The sequence below is a fragment of the Takifugu flavidus genome, chromosome 4 (genome assembly GCF_003711565.1).
Source record: "Takifugu flavidus isolate HTHZ2018 chromosome 4, ASM371156v2, whole genome shotgun sequence".
Classification (NCBI taxonomy): Eukaryota; Metazoa; Chordata; class Actinopteri; order Tetraodontiformes; family Tetraodontidae; genus Takifugu; species Takifugu flavidus.
In genome coordinates this window covers 14,949,840-14,977,805 of record NC_079523.1, presented here as the reverse complement: position 1 = coordinate 14,977,805, position 27,966 = coordinate 14,949,840, and the positions used below count along the sequence as shown (strand labels likewise).

The following is a 27,966-nucleotide window of genomic DNA, read 5'->3' as shown; positions in this document are numbered from 1 at the left end:
ATCAAGAGAAATGCAGCCATACATGGGGAACAACTGGATTTCAGATTTATTGGAGATAAAAGGTATGCAGCACCACGAGTCATCAGACCAGTCTGGGTGACAAACAAAAGCATCAGTACAGTTTGGGACAGTGTTGGGACAGATGGAAAAGCGCTCATCACATGGAATGATCCTCCCATCTAAACTATGGCTGGAACACGCCCACTTCCTCTTTCTTTACTGTGGATCACAGCTGCTCGGAAAATTACTAAGGTAGGGCGGCGTTATTCAGCCGGGTTGCCATGACAACAGATAACATTGTACAGATGTGCGAGGAAACACTGGAGACAATTTCTGCCAACTCACATCAGTTTGTTCAACACCTGAACTCAACGCTGATTGGCTCTGAGCAGAAGGTAGTCATGTGGTTCCCCGAAAACAAAAACACTAAAAGAAAAGAAAAATGAATCCACTCTATTATCACATCTGTACACCTCACCTGCCCCAACACACACACACACACACACACACACACACACACACACACACACACACACACACACACACACACACACACACACACACACACACACACACACACACACACACACACACACCCTAATGGCTTCCTGATTGAGTCCTCACTCCTGCTCCCTGCAGAGGGGACTGCTGGAACTGATGCTGGGGGTAGTGTGTGGCTGAGTGTGAGGATGCTGTCAGCAGCCTGGAGCCTGCTTGCAGTGTTGTCTGATGCGGGCTTCCTGATTTTAGGTTGCAGGGGGCTGGCTGTTGGCCCCCCTTGGTGCCCGCCTCCCTTGAGTCTAGCTTGGTGTGAGCCCTGGGAGTCAGGCTGACAGCTGGCGGCAGGCTGTTTAGAAGGCTGCCTTTCAGGTGGCTGCTGTGGCTCCCATCTACGCTGTTGCTGTGCTGGTGGACAGAGCCAGCTGTCGCCTTGGAGTCTGATGATAATGTGGGGGTGTTAGCTGGGAATGAGGAGGGGCTGTGGTCCAAGTTGGAAGAGGCGAGGCGGTGGTAGAAGTTTTGGCTGGATGAGGGACTGTAGGAAGATGTGAAGGGAGAGCTGGAGGTCTGCTGAAGGAACGAGGGACTGCTAGTCTGTTGGAGGTTGTCCGAGGCCTGAACACAATGACAGAAAACAACTTCACCCAATGATGTCATGGTGACCTCACAGTTTAGATGTGAAAGTTTAGGTTAAGGTTAGCGTGTCACTTCAGATGCAAATGGGTTTGCAGCATTGCCTGTCTTCTACTCCTTTCACACTGAAATGAGCATTTCTATGGGGGGTTTTCTAACCCGGGTTGATCACCTTGGCTCGGCATTTAGGCATGTTCGCAACACCAGCAGGAGCAAGGTTACACCTATGAGCTGTCATTGAAGGTGGAGTAGCTAAAGTCTGTGAGATGAGACCAGTTTCTGTGGACAGGATGTCCAGTGGGTCAATCACAATGGAAAAGGCAGGAATGTCAATGTCATGGGCTAATTTAGGGGAATGACGCAGGACACCCTATAATAATATTTTCATGCAGGGTGAAAGGGGGGGCTCCAGACGTAAACCACAGTTAGCCGTTGTTGCGAGTGTGTGTGCAGTATTGTGTGGTACCTGATGAGAGTACACAGAAGGACTGTATCTGTGTGGACTCTTCATGGGAGAAGATACAGATGCTGCCTGCAGCTCATATTGATCTGCATCTGCAAACACAAATGTGCTCTACAGTGTCACACAACAAAAGTTCACTTTTACAGAAAATCAACAAGAAATGTTGCTTTTTGAGCTTCTTCACATCATCCTGTGAAGGACCTCAATCCTAACATCAGACAAAAACAGGACTTATTGATTCAGTAAAGCTCCATGCATTAATGACAGTGTTTTGTTCTGAGCATGGAGCCTTTCTTTGACCGAGCTGAGTAAGACAACACAAGAATAATGCTGGTTATTACTCTTCTGAGTAGATCATTAAGCTTGGACCGACTCTTCCATGCAACATCTGAGATGACAGTGCGTGATATTTTTTTCTCACCAGACTCCATGTCCGTGGACTCATCAGCCCTCTTGTAACAGCGCTCCATCTTGATTCCTCTCAGCAATCGCTCCCGGACTCCCTGACCTTCTCTCAGTCGTTCCACTGTGGTGGGAACCATCCTGAGGAAAAAAATACAAGAGAATTACTATCGCCTCTTAAAATACATTACATGACTCAACCATCCACTGTATCCAAGACCTGAACTGAACACTGTTGGGTGCAACTTTTGACTGACAACAAAAGGGCGACTTGAAGAACAACTGGCAGCAAATGGCAGGTGGCACCTGAGTCATGACCTGAATTGTACCTGATCTGAACTAATGCCAAAAACTCCAGCTCCCTCTGATAACTCAAGGAAGATTAAAAAATATAAACCTTGTTCATTCAAAGTATTGGTCATCTCCCCATTTATAAGTGAGGAGACTCCACCAGTTTTGTTAATTCAATCTTTCAGGTTAAAAAGCATCGGCTTGCCCGGTTCAGCTGGTAACTTGGAAGCTACTGGATGGAGCACAACAAAGCCAGATGTTGGTTTGGTACAGGACTGTACAGGTGCTGAAAGGACACATTCCCTGCTGTCATTAGTGAGGTCGGGCTGCTTGTCTCAGCAGTCATATTTTAACTACAGATGACACAAAGGTTAACATCGAGCTGCTGCAATGGGACAAGCAATTGGAGGCTGTGGTCAGCTCAAGAGGAAGTTCTCATCATCCAGCCAAATCCACATCAACACTATCTTCATGTGGACAAGGAGCTGCAGACATTGATAGGGGATGGTAGTGCAGAGTAGAAGCAATACAGGGAGTGCAGAATTATTAGGCAAATGAGTATTTTGACCACATCATCCTCTTTATGCACGTTGTCTTACTCCAAGCTGTATAGGCTCGAAAGCCCACTACCAAATAAGCATATCAGGTGATGTGCATCTCTGTAATGAGAAGGGGTGTGGTCTTATGACATCAACATCCTATACGTCCAGGGTGTACTCATCCCACCAACATTTATTCTGGGAGTAGGAAGTAAGCTGGGGATGAGCTCACCCGTGGAGGCCAAAGCCCAGGCCATCCTGGGGTTTTAGGAAAAAGCCAGATGGTTGTGACCCAGACAGGGAAGGATTGCCCAGTGCAAGTTAGAAAGCGTGGAAAGAGAGATAGGGACATCATCTGGACTTTTAAAGGCTAAACGTGATCATTTTTACTTTACAATGGGACAGTTTGCTTTTAACCAAAAAAAAAAAAAAAAAAAAAAGAGGAAGAATGCTTTTAACATTAAAATGGCGCTGTCCCAGGCGGCAGCCAGTAGTAGCAGCTCCCTAAACTTAATTGTTCTTTTTTATATTTTCGTAGTGTTTTCTATACTTGTTTACATTCTTTTCTATTCGGATTTACTTTCTTTCTTTCCATTTACAACTGGAGTATTCAGACACCATGTTCTGGAGGCTCGAATACTTTTTTCTCTGTTTTGCGGTGCTTAGGTTATTCGCGGCCCCCATCAGCTGTGCCGAGAAGCAGACCAGTATTGTCTATACACGAGACCAGCTGATGGCTCTAAGACCACCATCCTTCGTGGCCAGAGAGAAGCCCCAAATCCCGAAGGAGCTGTGGAGGAAACAACGAGGGAGTAAGCCTGGAGTTAAACAGAGGATGAAGAGGCAACGTTTTAAACCCTGCGTCCCCGCGGTCATAACGGGGAATGTCAGGTCCCTGGCAAATAAGATGGATGAGCTGGAGGCGCTCACACGGAGTACAGAGAGGCCAGTATCATGTGTTTCACGGAGAGATGGCTCCATGGACTGATACCGGACTCTAATGTGACGATCGCTGGTTTCACCACTGTGCGAGCGGACCGAGACACCACCGCGGCCGGTAAGAAGAAAGGAGGGGGACTGGTCGTGTTCGTTAGCAACAGGTGGTGCAACCCGGAGCATATTCACGTCAAGGAGCGCGTGTGCAGTCCAGACATGGAACTTATTGCTATCGGACTCCGTCCACACCATTTGCCATGGGAGTTTACTAATGTAATCACCATCACCATCCTCCGACCGGTAAAGCGGACACGGCCTGTGACGTTATTCACTCTGTCACGGCTGACCTGCAGACTAAACACCCCAGAGCCTTTATCCTCATCACAGGTGACTTCAATCATGCCTCCCTTAAGTCCACTCTCCCTACATTCCATCAATATGTCCAGTGCAGCACGAGAGACAGCAAGACTTTGGATTTACTGTATGCTAATGTCACCAATGCATACACTTCCACTGCACTCCCTCCGCTAGGCAAGTCTGATCATAATCTCGTGCTGCTTTCCCCATCATACACACCTGTGGTTCAGCAGCAATCAGTCACTGTGAGGACTGTTAGGAAATGGTCAGATCGTGCCATGGACCGTCTGCGGGATGCCCTGGAGACCACTAACTGGTCTGCTCTCTGTGAACCACATGGTGAGGACCTGGATGGACTGACAGACTGTGTTTCTGACTACATCAAGTTCTGCACTGAGAACTCCGTCCCCACCAAGAAGGTACGCTGTTACCCAAACAACAAACCATGGGTGACAAGTGACCTGAAGGCCCTTTTGAACAAGAAGAAGAGGGCCTTCACTGCTGGGGACCCGGCTGAGCTAAGGAGTGTACAGAAGGAACTGAAACGCAGTGTGAAGGAGAGCAAGGACGCCTATAGGAAGAAGCTGGAAGAGAGACTGGAGAGGAACCAGACCAGGGATGTTTGGAGTGGGATGAGGAGAATCACTGGATTCCAGAAGAAAGGAATACGCTCAGCCGATGGGAATGTGGACCAAGCTAATGAGTTGAACCAGTTTTTCAACAGGTTTGATTCAAGCTCCCCCTCCCCCAGCTGTCCCAATATTCCTCTGGATAACAATGGGTCCCCTTAACACCTCCCAGAGCCCCTAACACCTCTGCCAAGTTCTTCCCCCTCCCCCCTGCTGACACCCTACATAGATTCCAACATGTCACCCATCCCCCCGACAGGACTATCCTTCACGTCTGGCCAGGTGAGGAGAGAGCTGGAGAGGCTCAACCAGAGAAAGTCTGCCGGACCGGACGGCATCAGCCCACGAGTGCTGAAGAACTGCTCCAGGCACCTGTGTGGAATACTGCAGCACCTGTTCAACCAGAGCCTTCATCTTCAGAGGATCCTAGTGCTTTGGAAGACATCCTGCCTGGTCCCGGTGCCAAAGAAGACCCATCCTGTGGCACCGATTGACTATAGGCCAATAGCACTGACCTCCCACATTATGAAGGTCATGGAGCGGCTGGTGCTGTCACACCTCAGACCTCTGGTGAGCCCCTTTCAAGACCCTCTGCAGTTTGCCTATCAGCCCAAGGTGGGGGTTGATGACACGGTAATATACTTGCTACAGAGGGCTTACTCCTCCTTGGACAGACTAAACACCACAGTGCGGGTCATGTTCTTCGACTTCTCTTCTGCCTTCAGCACCATCCAGCCAAGACTGCTGAGGGCTAAGTTGGAGAACATGCAGATGGATGCTCCCCTTGTTTCTTGGATCGAGGACTACCTGACAGGCCGACCACAGTTTGTGAGACTGCGGAGCTGTGTGTCCGACCCCCTGATGAGCAACACAGGAGCTCCCCAAGGAACTGTGTTCTCCCCCTTTCTGTTCACCACCTACACAGCTGACTTCCAGTACCACTCTGAGACATGTCATCTCCAGAAGTACTCGGATGACACAGTCATAGTCGGGTGTGTGGAGAATGAACAAGAGGATGAAAACAACACAGAAAACATTTTGCGCCCCCGCCCCCTCCCGCCGTGACTATAATTAGTATCATTTGTTTATGAAATTGTTATAAGTACACCTCTGCATAACATTGTATCCTTATTAATATTAAAGAAAACAAAAAAAGAAAGAAATATAGACCAAAGCGGGATGATTGTTGTCAATATTCGGCACGTTTTTGCCGAAAAAACTCAAGCGGCTGATCAGCGTGACTGGGGTGTAATGTCTTGTCCTGCCAACATTTTTAGACACAGTAAACACACCAGTCTTTCCTCGTCTCCCACCGTAGTCGCAGTGAAACCAAGCGCTATATATGCTTAGTCATATTTCCTCGTCTTAGCTTTCGGGAGACTTTCATATGTCTCATTATCTCCGTCTCTCTCCGCCTTTCTTTTCATCACTGTTAAGTATTTTTTCATGCTGTCTCTTGGTGGTTTGTTCACTGCACTTCCTATCTTTTGCTCTGTGGTGTGTGCGCGCGGGATGTGCAATTACACTTTATTCTAGTACGGCAAAAAAAAACAAAACATGTTCTCCGGGGTCACGCGCTTCTCAAATTCACTATTTGAGAAGCGCTGGAATACAGGGACCTTGTGGAGAGTTTTGTTAGGTGGAGCAGGGAGAACCTTCTGCAGCTCAACGTGACCAAGACGAAGGAGATGGTGGTGGATTTCAGAAAAAGCAAGTCCCCTCCCTCCCCAGTCTGCATTAGTGGAAAAGATGTGGAAATAGTCCCATCCTACAGGTTCCTGGGTGTTCAGCTGGACAAACTGGAGTGGTCCATAAACACCGATGCTGTCCACAAGAAGGCCATGAGCAGACTATTTCCTCAGGAGACTCAGGTCATTTAGTGTTTGCAGCAGGATGCTCCACATGTTCTATCAGTCTGTCATGGCTAGTACCATCTTCTTTGCTGTAGTGTGCTGGCATTAAAGCTAAGGATGCCAACAGACTTAACTCATCAAAAAGGTAGGGTCTGTTGTTGGCTGTAGACTTGCAAACTTAAGACGAGGTGGTGAGGGACAGGATGGTGTTGAAACTGCGGACAATCATGGACAATCCCTCCCACCCCCTCCATAACACAGTGAACAAACTGAGAAGCAGCTTCAGCAGCAGACTCCTGCAGCCTCGCTGCTCAAAGGAACGGTACAGGAAGTCATTCCTGCTGTCCGCCATCAGACTGTATAACTCATCCTAACCCAGCCAATAACAATAATTGTGTAATGTTTATCTTGTAATTTTATTTCTATTTTATTCTATATTTATGTATATATATATGCTTATTTTATATATATATATATGCTTATAATATATGCTGTATATATATGCTTATATAATTGTAGTAGCAACCTATACTGTGTATAGTATACTATATATAGTATATAGTATACTATATATACTACTATATATACTATATATACTACTATATATACTATATAGTATTCTACAATTCAATTTCCTCACGGGGATGAATAAAGTACATCTTAATCTTAATCTTAACAAAAAGTTCCAATAACAGCATCTCACCATTGGTTGTTGCTTTCCTGGCACCCATACAGAACTGCCCCCTGGTGGTCTGGGGGACTGACCTCCTCAATCCGCGGGATGTGTGCTGATGAGGAGTAAGAGTCCGGGGGGGAGGCCAGGGTGTGCAGCTGCTGGTGCTGTTGAGCGTGATGAAACTCCTGGGAGCACTGGAAGCTTGGTCGAGTGGGAGCGCCTCTCAGGGATGAGCTTGTGCCGATTGATTCAGATTCCCGAGTGTTCCCCTGCTTCCTTTTCCGGTACTCAAGCAGAGACACCTGAACCGCAGAGGAAGAAGAGCTTCAAAGACTAGATCTGAAAACATGAAGTGATACACCAATGCTGGGCTGTTGAATCTATCACATGACGACGGGCACGCCACATGCACACACCAGAGACCATTCACCTGGAAACAGCTCCAACAACGTTAAGTCAAACTTAGTCACCATGGAAGCCACACTCTGCTTGTACAGCAACTCAGGCTCTCAACACGTTAGTACATTCAGCAGGCTACATCAATGTAACACACACCTGCACTGCTAACAATGGCAATGAACGTTCTCATCCCAAGAATGACATCAAGGCAGCAAGGTGAGGCGTGGAGGGCGGGTCTTGCTTAAATAACCATGATGTCATGGGAACATATGAAATATCACTGGCTCACTACAGTTGGCCTTCATTTTGCCTCAGGATTAAGAATTTCTCGTTATTGTAATGATTACACTTAGTTTTTGTAAGTCTCAACGAGCAGCAGTACCAAGTCAGATGCAGAATATGGTTATTAATCTACAGCATATAATGACACAGATGCTGCACAATTATTGCTGGTGAGGAATGAGAGGAGAGGGTTCTGCGGGCTCTGGATCTGATAAACAGGAGATCCAAGATCTAAACAGGTTCCAAACCAAATGCCAGCCTGCATCATGTCATCTTTGAGTTTAGGTGGAAGTCAAATTCTTTGTTCCAGTGATGACCATGTTCTGTCCTGGATAGGAACATCAAATCATATCGGAGAATATCTAATGGCTTGAGAAAAGATGCCAGGATTTTTGTTCAAACCTGCCACACATATTTTTGGCTGGACACCCTCACATTTCCATGATTTGATCTGTGTTGGATAAACCCATTTGCAGCTCTGCAGGTTAGTGCTGATTGGCAATGACAAGGATGAAACTTTGGCCTTTGCATCACAGATCAGCTTGGAATGAGATGGAGCAGAGATACACAGGCTTTATCTCCACACCAGGGCGAGTTTCATAGATCACCTACCTCAACCCTGAAGGTCAGGGTGGAACGATTCATCTTATCAATGGACAAAACAGCCTGTTCTTCTAGAGTTAACATATCAAAACATCTTTGGATACCGATTCTTCTCACTTCTGACAGGAACTAATTTAGGGTCAGGATCCTGAGGTTCAGGCCAGGGACACACCAACATGACTTCAACTGTCAGCTGTCTTTATGTATTCTGGCCTTTTTTATCCTGATACAGGCTGTCTAGACCGAAGTGCACTGATGCAAACAGTGCAGAACACACTCCTCAACCACTTTAATTTGAGCTCAAATAACCGTGTGGTTAGTGTGTCCTGGTCTCAGGAGTCCTTCATGGTTAGAAACTATTTGAATTCAAAGCCATTTTTATGTAGACTGGAATTGTTTTTTTTGGCTTTAACAAGCTTGATTTATTCACCTAGAGATGAATCGTTACACCTGGAGCTGAGGGTGATGGAACTTTTATACACAGCAGACTGAAATGATAAAAACTGAGAAATCTGCATCAAAAATTAAGATATATTTTGAAAGAGAGGGGGAGGCGCTATCACAGCATGGGGTGGATGTCGCATAGAGATGCTGAGAAACTATATGGACATGCACACTTCTAAAGATGGAGTTATAGGGATAATATTCACCATATTTTGTACAGGCTTGTAATGACTTCTTACATCAATAGCCTGGTAATGTGGCCTCCCTGTCAGCACATTAAAGGTTTGCTGGTTGGCCCTCTGCCTTGGAAGAAAAGTGGAAGAGAGACTGGCAAAAAGTGTCAAGGAAGAGCAAAAGAGGAAGAGCAGGAAGGAATCAAAGCTACGTCATCACTTCAGAGACACACGCGTTTGGGTCTTGATCAGGTGACACAAAGTAAAGAGGCACATCGTGAGCTCTGAGCACAGATCACATAGTAAGCATTTGCATTCATGCGCACATAACTTGCCTTCTTTTTCTGTGGTGGATTGGTGATGTGAGGAGGGGTGCCACTGTCCAAATAGGCCCCCACGTAATGTGCCTCACTGTACGGGGACACGGAGCCTGTTCCTACATCTCCCAGAAGCCCCTGACCACTAATGGAGCTATGGAAGGACTCTGCCGGTGAAAAGGCCCCCTCTGAGCGTAAGAGGCGATGGTCAATAGTAATGGGGTTCCCCAGGTTGGCATTGAGGGGGGAGCAGGTGTATATGAGGTTGAATTCTGTCCTGAATGCCTGCTCCCTGTTAGACTGGTTTGGGTCAGACAACGGACAGGATGCTGGTTTGGATGAACCTTGGGAGGAGTCCTGGCCTCCAGGAATGGAAAAGTCCTCAGATGGTACTGCCATTGGGCTGCCCAGGCTAGAGGGGAGGGACAGGTCAGAGAACTGAGGCCTAGGACCATCAAAGTCCATCTGGAGACATGACTAAAGGTGGAAAAAGACACAGTTAGACAATTACGATTAGGTTGTGATCTTCAGAGAACAGTTTTGGGGTGAGAACAAACCTCAGGAGAGATGGATTGTGGTTGGTGAACAGGTGAGGCCTCAGGTGATGATATGTTCTACAGAAGGAAAAGAGGCAGTCAGAAACTCTACAGAGCCCAACCCTATTGATTTATTGGACAATCTCGTCAAAGCCCAGAAATAGAGAAAATTATACTCTTGATAGTACCTACACAATTTGATGTTTTAACATTTTGCCATTATTGACCGATCAGACCGGCATAGCGTCAGTATTTAAATGTAGCGTAACCTGGTAGAGGGGCAGTATTCAGGAGCTTACTTCAAACTGCAGTGTTGTGTCGCAACAGCCAAGAGGCAGTGACGGCACAGGGGAGTTAACCAAGCCATTGGTCAACAGAGAACCATGGGGGCCATGGAGCAGTGGGTGGAGGGCTTCCTCTGGAAGTGGTGGAGTGATGGGCGAGAGTGGGCGGAGCAGATGGTCTGACAGTGCTGGTGTTGACCCACCTCCATACCTAGCATGGCGCTTTTTAAATGGCACGTTAGGCTCTGTGGAAAAACATTCGTCATGTGGGTGGTTGCATGAGAACTACTCATTCCTAATTGTTGTGATCATAAATCATGGTTCTGGCAGCGGAATTGATGATGGAAGTACATACCACTGGAGAGGGGGTTGGGGGTGGATCTGCTGCTGGTACTATGCTGTGAGGAGGTGGACTCTGTACCATCCTCAACACTGGCTGAACAGCTCTCGTCCTCCAGCTGTTTTATCCACCTCTACATCAACACAGTCACAAGAAAGACCAGGTGTCACAAAAAGAAATTACTGGACAGGAGAGGCCCTGATAATTCCCAGACCGGTCTGAGGGTCATACCTGATAAATGATTTAATATCACATGACCAACTGCAGATCACTACAGCTCCGTTACACTGACAGGTGTGTGACATTTTAATAGTTTGATGAACGCCCCTTTCTCCTGATCTATTGCTTACCTTCTTAAAGCAGCCATAAGTACCATCCATCTGGAGTGGACGTGGACGTCGTCTCTCTGGGTTGAACGGGGAGCCAAAGCGGACGTAGTGTCTTGGCATGGTGCAGATGAGCGAAGAGTGGGATAGGCCAGGCAGCATGTTGAGGGTGGTGGCCAGCACCGTGGGGTCCGTGGTGATCCGCAGCGGACGCTCTATGGGCACTTCTTGGTGGACCTTGTCCCCTCCAGGGATCTTGTCATTGAGCCACTCTGTCACCAGATACTGAGAGCCAAGAGCATCACCAGTGATTGAGGGTTTCGGGTAATCAAATGACCATCTCATCAAATAATAAATATTAGAAAATGTAATAGCAGTTATCATGCTTACTTACCTTTTTAGTTTTAGTGTAACGGAAGTTTGCTCGATTGATGCAGTTCAGACCTTGACCATCTCCATCAATGACATGAGACCCCAGACCACCTTCTCTTTGGACATGTTCAGCACTGTACCGCCCCTCAGGACCCTCCTCATCTGGACCACCACTCTGTTCAGCAGATGATGGTGTGGCTGCCATGGCTGCTGCTGCGGCAGCAGCGGCTTGTTGGGCGAGAGCCTGCCGCTGTCGCCGGGCTCGCTGGGATGAGCTGGACCGGTAGCGGGAAACACGACTTTTGGGACGAGGTTTGTTGGATCGTGCAGGTTTAGGAGGGCCAGCTGGAGCGGGAGGACTCGGTAATGGTGGTTTTTCCTCAACACACACAGTTTCCTTTTAGATAAAGGAGAGAGCAAGTATCTCTTCAACTCCAGACATCTCTGCTGGATATTGGTCACACCGAACACTCCCACTCACTATCACAGATGCGGTGCGCCGTGTGCTGACTCCCACCCCACTGGCTTGGTGGACAGGGGGGTTTCCCGCTACGTCTTCCTTCTCAACCCCATCGTCCTCCTTCACCTCTGAAGCCCCAGCTCTCCTGCGTCTCCTGTCCAAACAGGAGCCCTGAGGGAGGAGAGGAAGGTCCGTTTTCACATTCTGTCTGCACCACTTTGCATTAGAACTTTTGTCTGCTGTGTTTTTATCAACAGAAATTATTCCTTAAATCCTGAACACCTATGTTATGCCAACAGCTCTTTTCACACCCCCTTCCTCACTCACATATAAATAGTAAAATATGCAAAGTGTCTCACTCTTCTGACGGAGATGGCGAGCCCTTGTTCATCCATCTCACCTTCCTCTCCATCTTCCACCTTCACCTCATCCATTAATCTCTCCTGATGCCATTTATGATGAAAAAATGTGTCACAGTCCAGCAAAAGGAATTTGAACATTGAGGTACCCACAAGGACGACACCAACCTCTGTGTCACTGCTCCCCTGGAGTTCTTTGACCTCCTGGTTAGCTTCAGTTGCCACAACACCCTCCAGCGCTCTCCTCCTGGCCTTCCTTCTCCGCGTCTCAGCACCAGGCAGAGGGGTGGGAGGTGGCAGGGAGGGGGCTGTTAACAGGTTTTCTCTGGGACTAATGTTGTGCTTCTGCACTGGGCAGTTCTGGTTGCCCTTATGGCATGCACAGTCCACTTTGTAGTTACTGAGGATGGATAGAAAGACAATTACAACAACACAAGTGTGACAGACTCTGCTGTGTGTCGTCAGGAGTAAACTAACACTGACCAGCTATTGAACTCGTAGTCAAACTCAATTGTGACCTCGGCATCCTTTGTAATCTGACTGAGAGCATAGATGCACAGATGGATCATGCCGTCTGCAATCATGTGGCGAACCTAGACAAGAAAACATGTGGATACTAAATATAAACCTTCAAGTTCTCCATCGACACATATTTTACCGGTACTACAGTACTCAAAGAATGGTTTCATCCTTCTGAGAACAATAAACCAATGAATCCTGTCAGATTTACAAGATTTCTCATCCTGAAGATGAGGTTATTATCTGCTGCTGGATAATTATAGGAGATATATTTGCAGACTGCAGTGAAGGACACTGACCTCAGCATTGGGCGTGCAGGACCTCCTGATGAAACGGGCATCGTTTCCAAAGGTTCTGGCATCAACACACATCTCAACATCATTGAACTTAGAGTAGAATAGCACAAAAGGGTATGGTCTGTGAAAAAAGCATAGAGGCAACATCAAGAGCAGAACTGATGTCACCGGTGTCACAAACATCAACTACAGAGTCATACTTTTTGAAGAAGTGTCCGTTGACCTCAAACTGCTGCTTGAGCATGACCTTCCCCCGATATTCGATGATCAGAGTGTCAGGTTCCAAGTTTTTTGCTGCACGGAGAATCTTCCTGTGTTTCTGAACTCGGGTCACCCGACCCAACTGAAGCTATCAATAGGCAAATTTATTACAGTTCAGTGAAAATGGAGAAACAAGAAATGGAAAACTAGCTGCCTTAAAGTCTGTTGGGTGTGACAATGTGCCAGTGAGCTGACCTGCATCTGAGAGCTCAGCACCGTGTTGTTACAGGACAGTTCGGTGCAGTTGATGGTGTCCATGCCTTCAAGGGAGGCGCTGATCTGTGTGCTGGTAGGAGGAGTGCCAGTGCCACTCTCAGATGTTGTTACAGTGCCGCTGGCAGCACGGTACAGCTGGAGCAGCGTCTGGATGTCAGCACTGTACTGGTTGGCCAGAGCCTCCTCGTACTGGTCGGTCCACTGACGGATTCGGCTCTCCCAACCCTCTGCAGTGTTCTCGTCCAGTGTGTTGGCTTCAGTCGTCGAGTTCTGGGAAAAAGAGATAAAGGATGAGTTTGAGCTAACGTATTTTCCGGACTATAAGTCGCACTTTTTTTCATAGTTTGTCAGGGGGTGCGACTTGTACTCCGGAGCAACTTAAATAAATACATTACAGAATTTCACCTGTTCGTAATTTTCACACTGACAACCACAAGAGGGCGCTCTAGGCAGGTGTACCTGAGGAACGAGTTCCTTTAGCAACGCAGAAGATGAAGCGGTGCTTCGTCTATGGAGTTAGACTTGATTGTTTGGTAAACTTGCTCGGATGTTCTTTATGCTATAGTTATCTGAATAACTGTTAATATGTTACGTTAACAAAGCAAACACGTACTCAGTTCGTTGTGGGTCATGTAGCTGAATTTGTTACGTTAGCATATTGTAACCCTCTTACTAATCCATGCTGATTGCCTTTCAAGATGAAATGTATGTTCTTGGTCTCGGATTTTATCAAATAAATTTTCCCCCAAAATGCGACTTATATATCTATTTTTCTTCTTTATTATGCATTTTTTGGCTAGTGCGACTTAAACTCCGGAGCGACATATAGTCCCGAAAATATGGTACTCTCGAAGGACAAGAACAAGAACACAATTTACCAAGTCTTACCTTCATCCTCATTGACTTTCTCGAACCCTCTCTGAAAGCCTGAAACAGAACATGAACACAGATGAAACCCTCACATGCAAGAAATTCAAATCAAAAGTGAAGTTGCAATTAGCCTAATACCTTGACCTTCTTGCTCTTTGGGGTTCCACGGGCCTTCTCAGTGCTCTTCTTCCTCTTCTTGGATTTACTGCATTTAACTCGGTTGACGGTGAGTTTGATGCTGGTGGGTGTGTGCTGAGTGGCAGTGTAGGAGATCGTGGAGGGTGACACGTCCTCATCACCACTCTCAGTGGCACTGCTCTCTCCAGCTAGAGTCAAATCAAAGAGCGTTATACCAAGAGGACAGAAATCATTGAATGATCATTCAACGATGAAGACAGTTTACCAGAGACATTTTCTGCTTTTCTGTGTTGAACCTCCGAGCCTTTCCTCCTGTTGAGTCCACAGAAAAAAAAAATTAGCTGCCTTGTTCTCGACCTCAAAGAGGACAGAGAAATGCTGTTATTGATGTGGACAAAGATGCAGGATTTTTTCTCAGAGCACTAACGGAGAAAACAATCTTACAAAAAATGTCAGGAGAATTTACACCCTTGAGATCTATTTCACTCTCATACTGTCAATTTCAGTATAGTTTCAGCTTTCGCACATGTTTAGCGGTATAAAAGCAACAACCTGTGCCAAGTCCAACAGTTTATGCATCTGGAAACTGCTTGATAATTAACTGTAATATTTGCTTTAAATTGAAGATGTGATGCTATACAGGTGTCTTGTTTCATGCCACTTACAAGAAAGTAAACATCTAATCACCATCAATGTGACAGCATGGAAGTGATTGAACAAAATTGCAAAGCCATGCAAATTTGCAGGGATTGGTTGAATTTGTGTTAATAGCTGCAATCACAAAATGTGATTTAACTTGGTTTGGACACAGTGATTTTCTGGACAGTTGACCAAAGAGCTGACACAGCTAATGTTGCTGAGAGTTGGACCACTTCATGCCTTGCCTTGAGATTTTGCAGATTACACCTTAAACATCATAACCAATTGCTGACTGCTGCCAATGTCATCACTGTACTTCTACAAACTTAAACCAAATTGAAGGCTGTGTGACCTGAGAACAAATTCAATGGAAACTGAAGCTCTGCAACTTTCAGCACCTGTGATCAATGTTTATTAGACTATGTTTTACTCCTATGTTGATGTGTAGCTGAAGTAGCCGCCAGGCAGCACATCTGACCTGCAGTGTTCACATTTGATGAGCAGGTTGTCAGCCGTCAGGCTGCAATGACACCAGCCAGACACTGCACCGTCCTCCTCTGAGGAGCTGTCGCTGTCGGCCGAGTTCTCTTCTGTTACTTCGTGATAGCGGGGGCCACGTGCCACGCCATTGAGATCCATGCGGGGAATGATGGTTTGGGAAAGCGGAGAGGAAGGTGGGGTGGGGGGAGGGGGCGCGCCATAGTTGTGATCCTGACAACACACAACGGAAGACTGTTGCATCTTCAAACAACGGGTGTTCAGGCAAAAAGGGAAACGGAAAATGGAGACGAATGAAAATGAGGGCAAAACAACAGGTGTGTGAAACAGTACAGCTGTTAATAACAGAAGCAGTCTGTGGTTACAGAAGACTAACAGGACAGGTGCTACATTTAATCACACTGGAAGCTGCTCCAGTCTTCACTCTCAGTCTGACTGTGCTACTTTATCAGAAGCTCAGAAAGTTCAGAAACAGGAAAAGATTCAACTAACTGCAACCTGATTCAATCAAACAGGATTTACACAATGTCAGAGGCTATGATTAGAAAAAAAACTCACAGCATATGGAAGACCCCGGTAACCATGACTCTGTGCACTCCCACAGCTGTGGTTCTTGTAGTTCTTCTCATTCACGGCAGGGCTCGCTTCAACGGACTCAGGGCTGGAACACAGCAGCGCAGCTTTCACATATGTCGCTAGGTGGCGCCAACATGATATCAATGTTCAGAGCAGAAAGAGCATACTTCAAAGAGAGTAATCCCACTCACTGACCACCAGCAAGATCTCAATTACCTTGAGAGCCATTGGCCAGGAAACTACAATTACTTAACGATATCCACAGGAGATAAGTGTCAAATGTATTCCTTCATATCTACTTAGAATATTTGTTTGGTTTCATTAGCAGGGTAAAAAAAAAAGGTGGATATTTTTAAGAGTGGCAAATGTGCAGCAGGTTCACAAATGTGCCAGAACCTGAATTCAGTCGTTTAAAAAATTGCAAGATAATTGTTGTTTATCTCCACCTCTATTCCATAAACTGACTTGTCCAGGAAAAGAATTATAGAGGGCTGCAGACTTGCTATGGAAATCCCTCTGTCACTGGAAGTCAATGTTTACCTCCATGAACCCCACGCTGATCTGCAGGCAGTACTCACTCTGATCCAGCAGCCATATCCGAGTAAGACGTCTCAGGTGTGGTGACTCCCAGTGTGATTACTATGCTCATGACGTCCAGCAGAGACGTGTGGGGGGGAGAGGGGGAAGGAGGGGGAAAGAGGGGGAGGGGAGGGACAGGATGGAACAGGATAGGGAAGGAGACGGGTAGCAATGGAAATCACAGGGTTCCAACTAGAGCAGCAGACCACCCACCGGTGGGGGACCACCGAGCCGTACCCCACGGCTGATGGTCATGGGGATCTGAGGAGAGAATACAGTGTTTCTAAGTGAAAACTGACACTTCTGTCTCAATACAGCTGTCTGCTAAATCCAAAACTGAGTTTTCAGCCCCTAAAACCCACACTTTTTGAAAAGGTTTCAGAGTGGAGACACTTTTAATCAGCCTAGCCTCTGTGTCCATGTAAACGGGGAAATCGGACCCACTGGTATGACTGTACTCAATACAACTACTGACTGATGTTTGATAGCTGATAATCTTCCTGAATTTGTTGTGCTTGCGAGTGAAAGAATGAGTCAGGCACCCTAAAAATTCCTCTAAATGGCCATTTGGGGGATGGCTCCTGCAGTGGAGACGCACAGCAATAGCCCTAACCCTGGAAAATTACCCTAAAGTTCCTTCAGTAGAAACGCCTTTAAAGACTCCAGCGTGTCATGATTAAACATCTACTGAAATAGCCATGAAGAGCTCGGGGTGTTGATGGAAGTGGGGAGGGCCTGCCTCCATGGCTCATGGAAGAGGATTTCCTGGGCCTGCAGGATGGTCAATGTCTTCTCTAACCCCATCTTTAGCACCCTCATCCACAGTTAAGGTGCTTTCCCACAAAACATTGACATCAGTCTATCAGAGCACAACCAGACCAACATCAACATAATAGTCCCTGCTCAGCAAGGTGGAACCCGGGCCCACTAGACCTTAGCTTCTACTATGTACCCCACTAGAAAAGCCCTGAATCTGTATTGTGTGTCCAAACCAAGTTAAATCATAAAGAGGAAGGACGGTTTAACTGTGGTGAAGCCAGCTAAATCCACACTGGCATCAGCAACCATCAACTAGCCACATTTCTGACTCAGTTCAGATTTTGTCCCCCCCTCCCTCAACAGAACCACGTGTCGATCAATTCAATTAAATTGTGCATCTTTTTTGGTGCCATGTTAAGACTGAAATGGACACGAAGATGTCACTTGATCACCATGTGTCATTATGATCCACATGTCACCTTTTGCAGCTATTCCATGTTCTCGTCACTATCTCAGTGACTATTGTGCAATCCCAACAACTCCCGGGTGAAAGGAGCTCCACAATGTGAAAAAACACAGGTGATGACATCACCAACTAAAATCATTGGCAACTAATTTTGGTATGGATTTTCATGGACTAGATTAGTCCAAGATTAGTCCAACACATGACAAAACACAGAATCAGAAACTCATTGTTTTTAAAGATAATTACTGTAATGATACTCCTTTCCATTGTTTGGAGATCAGAAAAACATCTTCACAGCTCTGCACCCATCAGGAAGCACCAGCAGGAGGTGCTCTCTGCCCTCATGCTGACAGGTAGCTAAGAATACCAGCCAATCATCATCCATGAAACCCCCACTAATCATGTGACCATGTTTTGCTGAAAGACCGAGCAAAAGGCAGAAGCAGAGCTGCAGGGACAGAGACAGGTTCTCTGAAGTCTGCTAACACCATGACCTGGTCCATCTTTCTGAGACAAGGTCAACCTGAGGTCAAAAATGCTAAAAATCTCTCAGATTTCATATATTAACGTTTGATAAATACCCAGTTCAACCCAGCATGGATCCAGTAAAGATGAGTCTGACTACTGTCCCCTGAAAACACATGAAACCCATGTGTGGAAACCACAACCGGTCAGGTCAGGGTTAGCAGAGGTAATGCCCGGAGACTATTCTGGACACTTCCCAACCCCAGTAGGGAAAACATGGCAATGATGACTGGCTGACTAAAACCTAGTGTTTCTGAATAGGCCTGGGACGCTTGTCAATGAATCACTTAATCAAGGGATCAATTAAAATTAACTCAATTTTCCCAACCTCAATATATGTTGTGTTTTCCTTGTCTCTCACTTCCAAATGGGCTGTATGACCAGAGATTAGCAGTCTATGCATCGGTCCCAATACTCCTGCATTAGTTCCATGGTGGAATAAACCATGAGATGAAGAGCCTTAGACAGTAACCACTCAAGGAGGCGTTCGGTCGACAAGTCGAAACATAACAGCGTCAAATGTGTTGACACGCAGTTCGCTAAGTACTGAAGAAATATTGCCCTTTAATACAGTTGAAAAGCCAACATTTGCAACGTTTGCTAACAATGAATGAGAGTTCATTTTATACTTAGTGCCTCACATTTAGGATGTTTAGAATTCTTGAGTTTCAATAATGGTAAAAAATACTCAAGATCATAGGTCTACTTCTGAGCTTATGTTGATCAGTAAATGTAACTTCCCCGCTAATGGGGACCATTTCCTTCCAATCATTCAGACAGTCAGGCAGGAAGGTGAATTCCATAGGAGGAAGGCGGCTTTCATCAGGCGCCCCCACCCTCCTGAGCATGAATACCAGGCTCAGATTACCCCTGCGCTCCAGTCTTTTCACTTCCACAACAGAGACCATTTTGAAAAGCAGGGGGAGGAACCATTGCACAGTGTCTCATTACGAACATACCTTTCCTGAAGCATCACAGCTCCCATACATTTGAAATAAATCTGAGGATATTCTACGCAGCACTTGTTCACTTTCAAATCTACAATAGGATTTTAATTCAGTCCAACTTTATTTAAATGCCATCTGTTACAGGCTGTCTCTGTAGACTGCAGAGAAATCCAGTCTGACCCACAAACACATAACACCGACAGGAAAAGCGGCCTTCAGCAGAAAAGCTTGAGCATAACCTGGCTCAAATGGGGGGTCCACTACATGATTTCAGCCCAATCAGCCTGTTCTCTCCTCCCCCAGATCAGGATGAGGCAGTCATCCTGGGTCCTGACACGGGTCATTCGGTGTGGACACCTTGAAAACATCAGACAAACTGAATATCAACAACTGTAACTCAATGTTTAGAAAAACAATTAAGCTTAAAGTCTTTTAAGTCTTAAAATCATGTAGTATTTTGAATTTTTGAGTTATTGAATTCTACTTCCGCCTCTGAAAATTGGGTCAACCATAAGTGAGCCCAGAGAGCAGAGAGACCTGGGGGAGAATTTATAGTCTGTGCTATGATGTCAGGACTATCAGTGTACAGTAGAGCAGCACTACTGTTACATGCACGAGGCAAGGATAACCTCTGCTCACATCAAAATATCCCACAGATTACTTTCATTTATAGGGCATTAACCATGAGTCTCACACTGCACAAAAATCCTGCGTATTCCTGGGTCGATCTGGCATTGTGAAAGGGTCGCCGTGGCATTTCATCTCTTAAACTAAAATTGACCCGGGAAATTAACAGCCACGAATGGAGTCCTGCTAAATTAGCCCATGACGATGACGTTCCTGCCTGTCCTGTTGTGATTTAGCCACTGAACATCCTATCCATAGAGACTGGTCTCGTCTCAAGAGACTTTAGCTCCTCCACCTTTAATTGGAGCTCATAGGTGACGTCCGTCCTGCTGGGGGAACCCCCACCCATGGGGGATTGTTGATCTACAGCTTGTGTTGCCATACCATACAGATTTTCATAATTCATGGCAGCCAACGGACAAGATCAGCAGATGGAGAAGAGAAGAAGAGATTCATCAGTAGATTTCAGCTTCTGTGCTGATCCCAGTTATTGATGCTGATATTAGCAGCCTGGGATGCTCCGAGTGGCCTTATTAGCACTGTTGCTAATGCAGCTAGCTAGGGCCACTCAGCATTGGCTAAACCTCCTGAGCGTCTCCTGCTCTCAACTAGGTGCACCAGCACTGTCCTCTGTGTCCTCCACTGATCAGGAGTTTCTCACGCACGCACGCACGCACGTGCACACACTTGTCAGCAAAGTGTGTGTGTATTTTCAAAGACAAATTCTTCAGGAGTTACTCCTTCTCTTAGTAGCCTTGTCACTGCAGCCATAATTTAGACATAGTCAAATGTCTGTCCAGATTAGCCCCAAATTGTGTCATCCTCCTCTAAATGAACATTTGTTCAATCTCTTCTGAACTTGGAAATGTTGCCAAAGGGACAAAATTGTAAAGTAGGAAAAAAACAAGGCTGACCATGGACTCCCTGACGTCCATGCTGTTCATTGTCCACCTCTCAGTGTCCCAGCGCAGGTAAAGGTTGAATAATGACCTTGTTGATGTGATGACGTATGAAAGGGAGCGCGTAAACAACCACGCCCCACCCAGTGGAAGGGCAGACCCGCAACTGCTGGTGAGGTGAACATGCCTAAATGCCGAGTTGAGCCGGGTTGACCCGCTTAATTAAGTGTGAAAGCAGTATCATACAACAGGAGTATTAATAGCAGAAGCCACTGAGCACTCATGCTGCTAAATATCCCTCCACACTCCCTGTTATACCTACTCTACAACAAGCTGCACACATCAGGTTGCTACTCACAACTGAAATGATGTTGGCAGTTAGCAAATGTTAGAAAACAAGACCTACAGTGCACATTTACATTAGCTGAGATGTTGTAGCAGCTGCCTATCAGGAAAGCAGGAATGGAGGTTCAGGTCATACTTGTCTGTTTACATTCTGACAGCTGGGAGACCTGTTTCAATGCAGACAGTTGCTCTGCTGTCATAAATAATGTTACCTTCATGATATATACCTGACAGATTAGGGTGAGTGCATAAAAGGGCTGGTTGGGCACAATCATTTCAGCATTAATGATAGGCAGAGATTGTTCTTAGATGTGCTGGTGTGGATCTTTGAAAATGTTCTGCAATAACATGTTTCAAACTCCCCATGGTCTAGTTCTGTTGTAAAACCAGCCCAATCCTGTAGGTGTCTCTGTCCTGATCGAAGTTATTCAACAGGAATTAGTAAAATAGAACAATATTCAGTTACAGCACAGAGATAATTGAGTCACGACAAGAGTGAAATGAAATAAAATGAAGCTGAAGTAGTCAGATTATCACCAAAAAGAAGATGAACTAATTTTAGGCCTGGTCTTCTTGAGCACCGTCACACACCTGTGATCCCAGTTTTTCCTGCCATCTGCCATCAGACTTTATAATTCATCCTTTTCTGTCAGAGCTGTGCTCTCTTTATTGGGTTTATGCATCAGCTTAGGTGCCCCCCAGCCCATTCAGTTACACTAATTGTTTAATGTTTATGTTCTAATCTTATTTCTATATTATTTTATACTTATGTAAATATGTTTATAATTTATTATTGTTATCGCTATGCCTACGTTATAATCTTATTTGTATTTCATTTTTATTCTATTTCTATGCTTTGTAAATATACCTGCTGCTATTTGTGGTTATATACTATAGTTATATCTCTTCATGTCTATGCTGCTATTACAATTCGATTTCCCTACAGGGATGAATAAAGTAAATCCTAATCTTAATTAATGCCTTCCAGTCAGACTGAGTCCTGACGCTGTGTTCAGACATAATGAGACGACCAGAGCAAGTACATCACCATCATTATTCTTGATTAACTCTGTTTTTGAGGTTGGAGGTCTGGAGGCTGCAGTCATGTACTTTGACATAATGCCAGCAGCACCATCATAGCCTCCACATGCTGCTTCTTCATGGGAGCCATGCGGCAAGAAACTAAGAAGCAGCCTTAGAACTGAGAGTTGCCCAGATGTTTGCACATTGGTGTATGCAACATATGACAGAAAAAGACAGAGGACAGACATGTCCTGACTTATTTATTATTTGATTTTATTGGTTTGACATGGCAGAAGTGGACATATGAAGCTATTTCAGTGTGGAGACTACAAACTGATCTTTGAATGAACAATCTGAAGAAAGGACTGGCTAAATGAGACATATGGACAGCCCATCTTTCTCCAAAGCCTCATTGGGACAAACACTATTGGATGTCTGTGTATATGGGGGCCAGAGGTGTATACCTTCAGCTCTCACAATTGAAATTCAGGCCTTTAAAATTAAATTTCAATTTACAGCCGCATAGTTTAGGAAGAGCTATCCAGTGCAGATACACAAAGGACTCCTTCTCGGCACTATATAAATCTAATTTATTTTTATCATCATTATTATGCTCAGTAGTATTATTAATGTTATTACTTTCATGTGCAGATTGTGGGTCTCTTCCTTTATATGGAATCTGTGGTGGGATCAGCCATCTTTTATGGGATAGTCTGCTGGCCCAGCAGCATCACGGACAGGGACAGGAAGAGGATGGACAGACTGGTAAGGAGGGCCAGCTCTGTCCTGGGATGTCCCCTGGACTCGGTGGAGGTGGTGAGAAACGGAAGGATGATGGGTAAGCTGTCATCCATGTTGAACAACAAGTCCCACCCCCTACAGGACACCCTGACAGCACTGGGCAGCTCCTTCAGTGAGCAGCTGCTCCACCCTCACTGTGTGAAGGAGAGGTATCGCAGATCTTTCCTGACGGCTGAAGTCAGGCTGCACAACAAACAATGCCCGATAGCACACACTGAATATTATATATTCTGATATATATATTGTATACACCCTCTGTACTATGTACAGGTATACAAGGGCTGGCTATCCATTTATCTTGGATTACTGTATATATACATCCTTTTTTGTATATTTTCTATTTTTATCTCAAATTTTGCACTGTAAATTTCCCCCTGTTGGACAAATAAAGGAATCTGAATCTGAATGAAATAACATATGTGGAGGTGATGCTGTAATACTGGTGGTTCCGCTTCCACAGACAGGAGCAATCAACCACAGCAGCAGTCTAACATTGTTGAGCACCGAGTGCTCATGAGATACAGCGCAGTAGAAGAACCCAACCAGTTTTACAAATCACTTAAAAAACATGATTGTGCATAAGCCACACAGGCTACAGGATAGTGTTGCTAACATGACGTGTCAAGGCTGGCTAATGCTAACCATGACTGGCCAGGGCAGAGAGAAACAGAGACCCAGAGAGACGGGACGAGAGCAAGAGAGAAATAGAAACAGAGAGACAGGGAGAGAGGAAGGGAGAGAGGACGATACAGTGGAGATGGAGAGAGAGAGAGTGACAGTGCTGGGGAGGGAAGCAGACAAACAGACAAAAAGATATAGATATGTGGAGAAAGAGAGAAAGAAAGGAAGATGGGGAAAGACAGAGATGGAGAGACAGATAGGGAGAAGGCAACTGGAGAGAGACCACCTGCCTCCTAATTTTCCCATGAAGCATTGCTCCTCAGCACAGAAGGTCATTAGGCAGCACAGATCCTTGGTACAGAGGAAAGGCTGCACCTTATTGGAGCGGCTCCAGAGCTTGTGCACCAATAAGAATGCAGCGACAAGGCAGGAGTCACAGCAGCTTGTTTTTAACCCCAGAGAGGAAGGCTTGACACTGCTCAAGAGAAAGGCTGCAAAAAAGATGCTAGTCTGTCAACTACACATCTGAAACTCACATGATCATTCCAGACACCCCAGCAAAGCAGTTTGTACCATCAAATAAAACACATTCAGCTGTATCCTCCTGGTGGCCCAATGACATACTTTAACATATTGACATGCAAAAGCTGCCCCCAACCCTCCATGGAGATCAGGGTGTTGCTAGCTTCTTCTGTCCCACACACCTCTCACATTGCAGGCTCATGCGCCCTGGCAGGCTGCTTCTCTTTTTATTTCACACAAAACTGCTGAGCCACACTGGTCCAAACTGACATGGTTTCACATCTCGACTGACAACGATCAGGTTCTGGAGGCCGGCCACAGCTGTTACTATGGTTACATGTCTTTTATCTCTAAGACCCACCTCTCCTTCCAACCTTATGCTAACAAAATGGTGCTGAATGAGTCATCAGTTAACGTGAGCACAGAATCAGAAGTGACCAGATCACAATGACCAACACATAGCCATCAATAGCATGCACACGTGGGTCCAAAATTCTGTGAGGTGAAGAGGCAACTGGGCTGTGGAAAGCTGACATGTTGAGTTCACAACATGGCAGTAGAGCTTTGCATGGACTGCTTTTCCCAGGGTGGCAGAATGGTCAGGGGGTGCTGGAGGGGGCTTGTGTTCCCAATGATTCTGACTGGCCACATGTGGATCGGCAGCCCACAGAATCTATTTAAAGATGTGAAGCTACTTTAGCTTATGATAACATGTAGTCACAGCCACACTCACTTGTCTTATTATATTTAAACCTTGGACCCAAAGTTGGATAAACCAAGGAAGCAGCTATTCTGACAGTGGAACGATCCTTTCAAATTTGACCCTGAATCCTTACTGAACAGATGGTGATGACACATTAATATTCCTTCAATATAAACACTAATGTAACAGTCACGCGTGAAAAGATCTGTGAACCCAAGTCACCACCGGTGAGCAGCCATTGTCCTCTGAAAACTCACATTCCCTGAGGAACACCGACCACATCCCAGCACCGGGTGCCAAATGTGGCATTCTGCAGCTCAAATCTTCCAGTGGCTTTCTATGCGTGATCCGAAATGTTATCGACGGTATTCGAATCATTGAGACAATTTATATTACACATAAGTGTGTAAAGTGGTTAAAAGGAAAAACAATACTGCCATTTCTCTGAGCCACCACCGCGGCTGGGGGTTGCTGAGTGGGGGAGGTGAAGATCAGATACCAAACAAACCCCCCACACAAGAAAAAGACAGACAGAGAGAACACAGCCGAGCTTTCAGTTATATTCACACGCCTGAACGAAGTCAGGAATGCTGCCAAAGACAATTGCACATGATGTAGCCAAACAACACAACGACGCACCACACAGAATTTCACTAAACTCCAAACAGCAGTGTATAAAAACATGCTACAAGGACTTTAAAACGCGCAGATACGCTCGTCTTTAGAAACACGGACATGTTCTGCATATATCTGAAGACAAAAAGCACCCGGAAAACGTGTATAAAGTTAGCTAGAAGCTTAGCCCATCTCTGCTAACCAACACAACAGCTGCTGCTTAGCTAACACGAAGCGCAAACAAGCCGCGATCAAACTGCAGTAAGTTCACGGGTACAAAAAAAAGAGTTTGATTCGACAAGAGAATTTACAACTGCTCTTAATAGAACACTGTGATAATGGACCGGTGATTTTAATAAAGGCTGCACATCTCCTCGAGTCTTTCCCTGGTGGCGGTCGGTTCCAACCAGCCTTCCAGTTTCAAGAAAAATGTTATCCTGTAATAAAAACACCTGTTCGTGTTTGTTTGAATGTTAACTTTAACAACAGCCAGATCACAGCGTTGAAGCAATGTAAAGCGCGATGTAACGGACGCAAAACGGAAGTTATTTCCTTTAAATGAGACTAAATGGAAGGTTATTTTGCGAAGACAGTGAGATAATGGCTGCAGAAGTTTACCAGTTAAGCCAGGCTAGAAAATCTGGAAAACCGAATGGAACACACATTGTGCAGGAACCCCTTAACCTCACATCAATCGTCTCCAGAAAACCTTCATTTTAAGACCGATAGCTTATTGTGCGACTTTCGCGTTTTTGTTCAAACACATGCGATAGAATTTAACGAGATACGGACTGGAAATGGAGTGAATTAACAAACCACCCAGTTAGCTTTCAAAAACACACACGAGGGGCTGATCAAAGCTATCGTTCGTTTCACGCACACCTGGTGCCAGCAGAGAACATGAATGCTGGACGTTTTTATGAAAATACTGTTGTACAAGCGAAACCTACTCGGAGCCAACAACTAGGTCCACTGAACTTATATTGATGCTAAGTAGTTAGCTTGCTAACGTAGCTTCGGCGCTATGTTTGGTTAGCTGTTTAACAGTTACCACATGCCTGTGGTATTTATATTTAACCTAACATATACCAAAGGTAATGTTAAAACTACTCACCTAAAAAGGCATTCCAAACTTGGACAAGCGAAATACAATCAAGCACAGTAGGAAGTCTTCAGAGTATCCCAACATCAAATCCAACTACAGCAGCAGGCCTACAGGGCTGCCTCGGGATATCCTAGTGTCCTTTGCCCTTAAAAGTAGCTTCCTCCTCAGTGGTGGGAATGGAACTTCTCAGTGTCTCCCACGTTCAGGCAGAAAGTTAAATCCCCTGCTCTGTTCAGGTGCATCATCCATTGAGTGTCTTTTATAAATCCTCGCTGGAAATATCCATATATTTAAGTATAACGTGTATTAACCTTCGGGATGAAAAATGGGGTATATGCTGCTGTATACGTTACAGGGCTCAGATTCTGTCTCGGATTCTTACATTCACGAAGCGCCCATCCCCCTCCTCACCGGCATCGACCACGGGTCTCGACCAAGCTGACGCACAAGCGCACCACAGGGTTTCCCGGGCGACCGTGCATGGGCTGACTTCATGGGTGGTTCCTAGTCTTGTTGTTCCTCCTCTCCCCGTTGATTGGACTCCTGTGTGTCCATCACGTCATGCACGAGACATAGTGTAAATGTCTGGGACAATATAACATCAGTCATGTTTCCATTGGCTACATAAGAGTGGGAGGAATCGGCTCCGCGGAGGAATCGAAGTTATTTACTTTTATCTTCATCTGTGTGCTTAGAACTCAAAGAGAACGGAGTGGTTGGATTTGGGACCGGAGTACCTCTTTTTCAAAGTGTCGGGAAATGATCGTTATAATAGTCTAATACCAAATCGGGATTAATTCCAGTTCGTAAACGGGACTGTGTTCTGAGCGTTCCGTTCACCTGCTTACGTGGAAAGAGCAACCGTCACGGCAACATACAATGGGCTGGGGTAGCGTTTACCGACACGGGGTCTCTGGGGCCCAGTTCCAGGGACACCATAGATAGGGTCAGCCCATCGGGCTGGCCCCACCTCCACAGACCCGGCCTACCATTTAATGAGCGGAATGTCGGGTGTCCTTTGGATAACAGGGCGCTAACGGCTGAGACATAAAGGTCCACAGCGGTCCGAGGTCATTGCTGTGCCGAAGTGTCCTTCGCTTCAACTGCTACCCGAAGCTGTTGGTTTTTTTAATACGGCGTTTCAATTGACGTAAAATAATGCAACGCTAGTTTCCACTTTCTTGCCGGAAATCTGATTGGCTGTTTGACAGATGTCTACGTCATATGTTACGGGGGGGCTA

The 27,966-nt window shown here is 45.7% G+C and overlaps 1 protein-coding gene across 9 annotated transcripts; it reads right to left on the bottom strand.

The window, feature by feature from the left end:
- Positions 1–23: 23 nt before the first annotated feature.
- Positions 24–27,192, bottom strand: setd5 (SET domain containing 5). Of its 9 annotated transcripts, XM_057031057.1 has the most exons (26): positions 26,735–27,190; positions 19,704–19,821; positions 16,767–17,028; positions 16,171–16,273; positions 15,593–15,855; positions 14,741–14,787; positions 14,476–14,663; positions 14,356–14,394; positions 13,447–13,737; positions 13,191–13,339; positions 12,994–13,111; positions 12,659–12,768; positions 12,344–12,575; positions 12,176–12,259; positions 11,838–11,987; positions 11,379–11,753; positions 11,009–11,269; positions 10,674–10,791; positions 10,334–10,563; positions 10,056–10,112; positions 9,517–9,975; positions 9,215–9,307; positions 7,308–7,582; positions 2,019–2,140; positions 1,601–1,689; positions 24–1,116 (listed from the first exon to the last, which is right to left on the bottom strand). In XM_057031057.1, exons 3-26 carry the CDS (start codon positions 16,835–16,837, stop codon positions 598–600), a joined length of 4,443 nt encoding a protein of 1,480 aa, XP_056887037.1. In that variant the 5' UTR covers positions 16,838–17,028; positions 19,704–19,821; positions 26,735–27,190; the 3' UTR covers positions 24–597. The 9 variants fall into 9 exon arrangements, with proteins under 9 accessions (XP_056887037.1, XP_056887041.1, XP_056887036.1 ...); XM_057031061.1 differs by lacking the exon at positions 19,704–19,821 and having other exon boundaries at positions 16,171–16,307; XM_057031056.1 differs by lacking the exon at positions 19,704–19,821.
- Between the last annotated feature and the right edge of the window lie 774 nt (positions 27,193–27,966).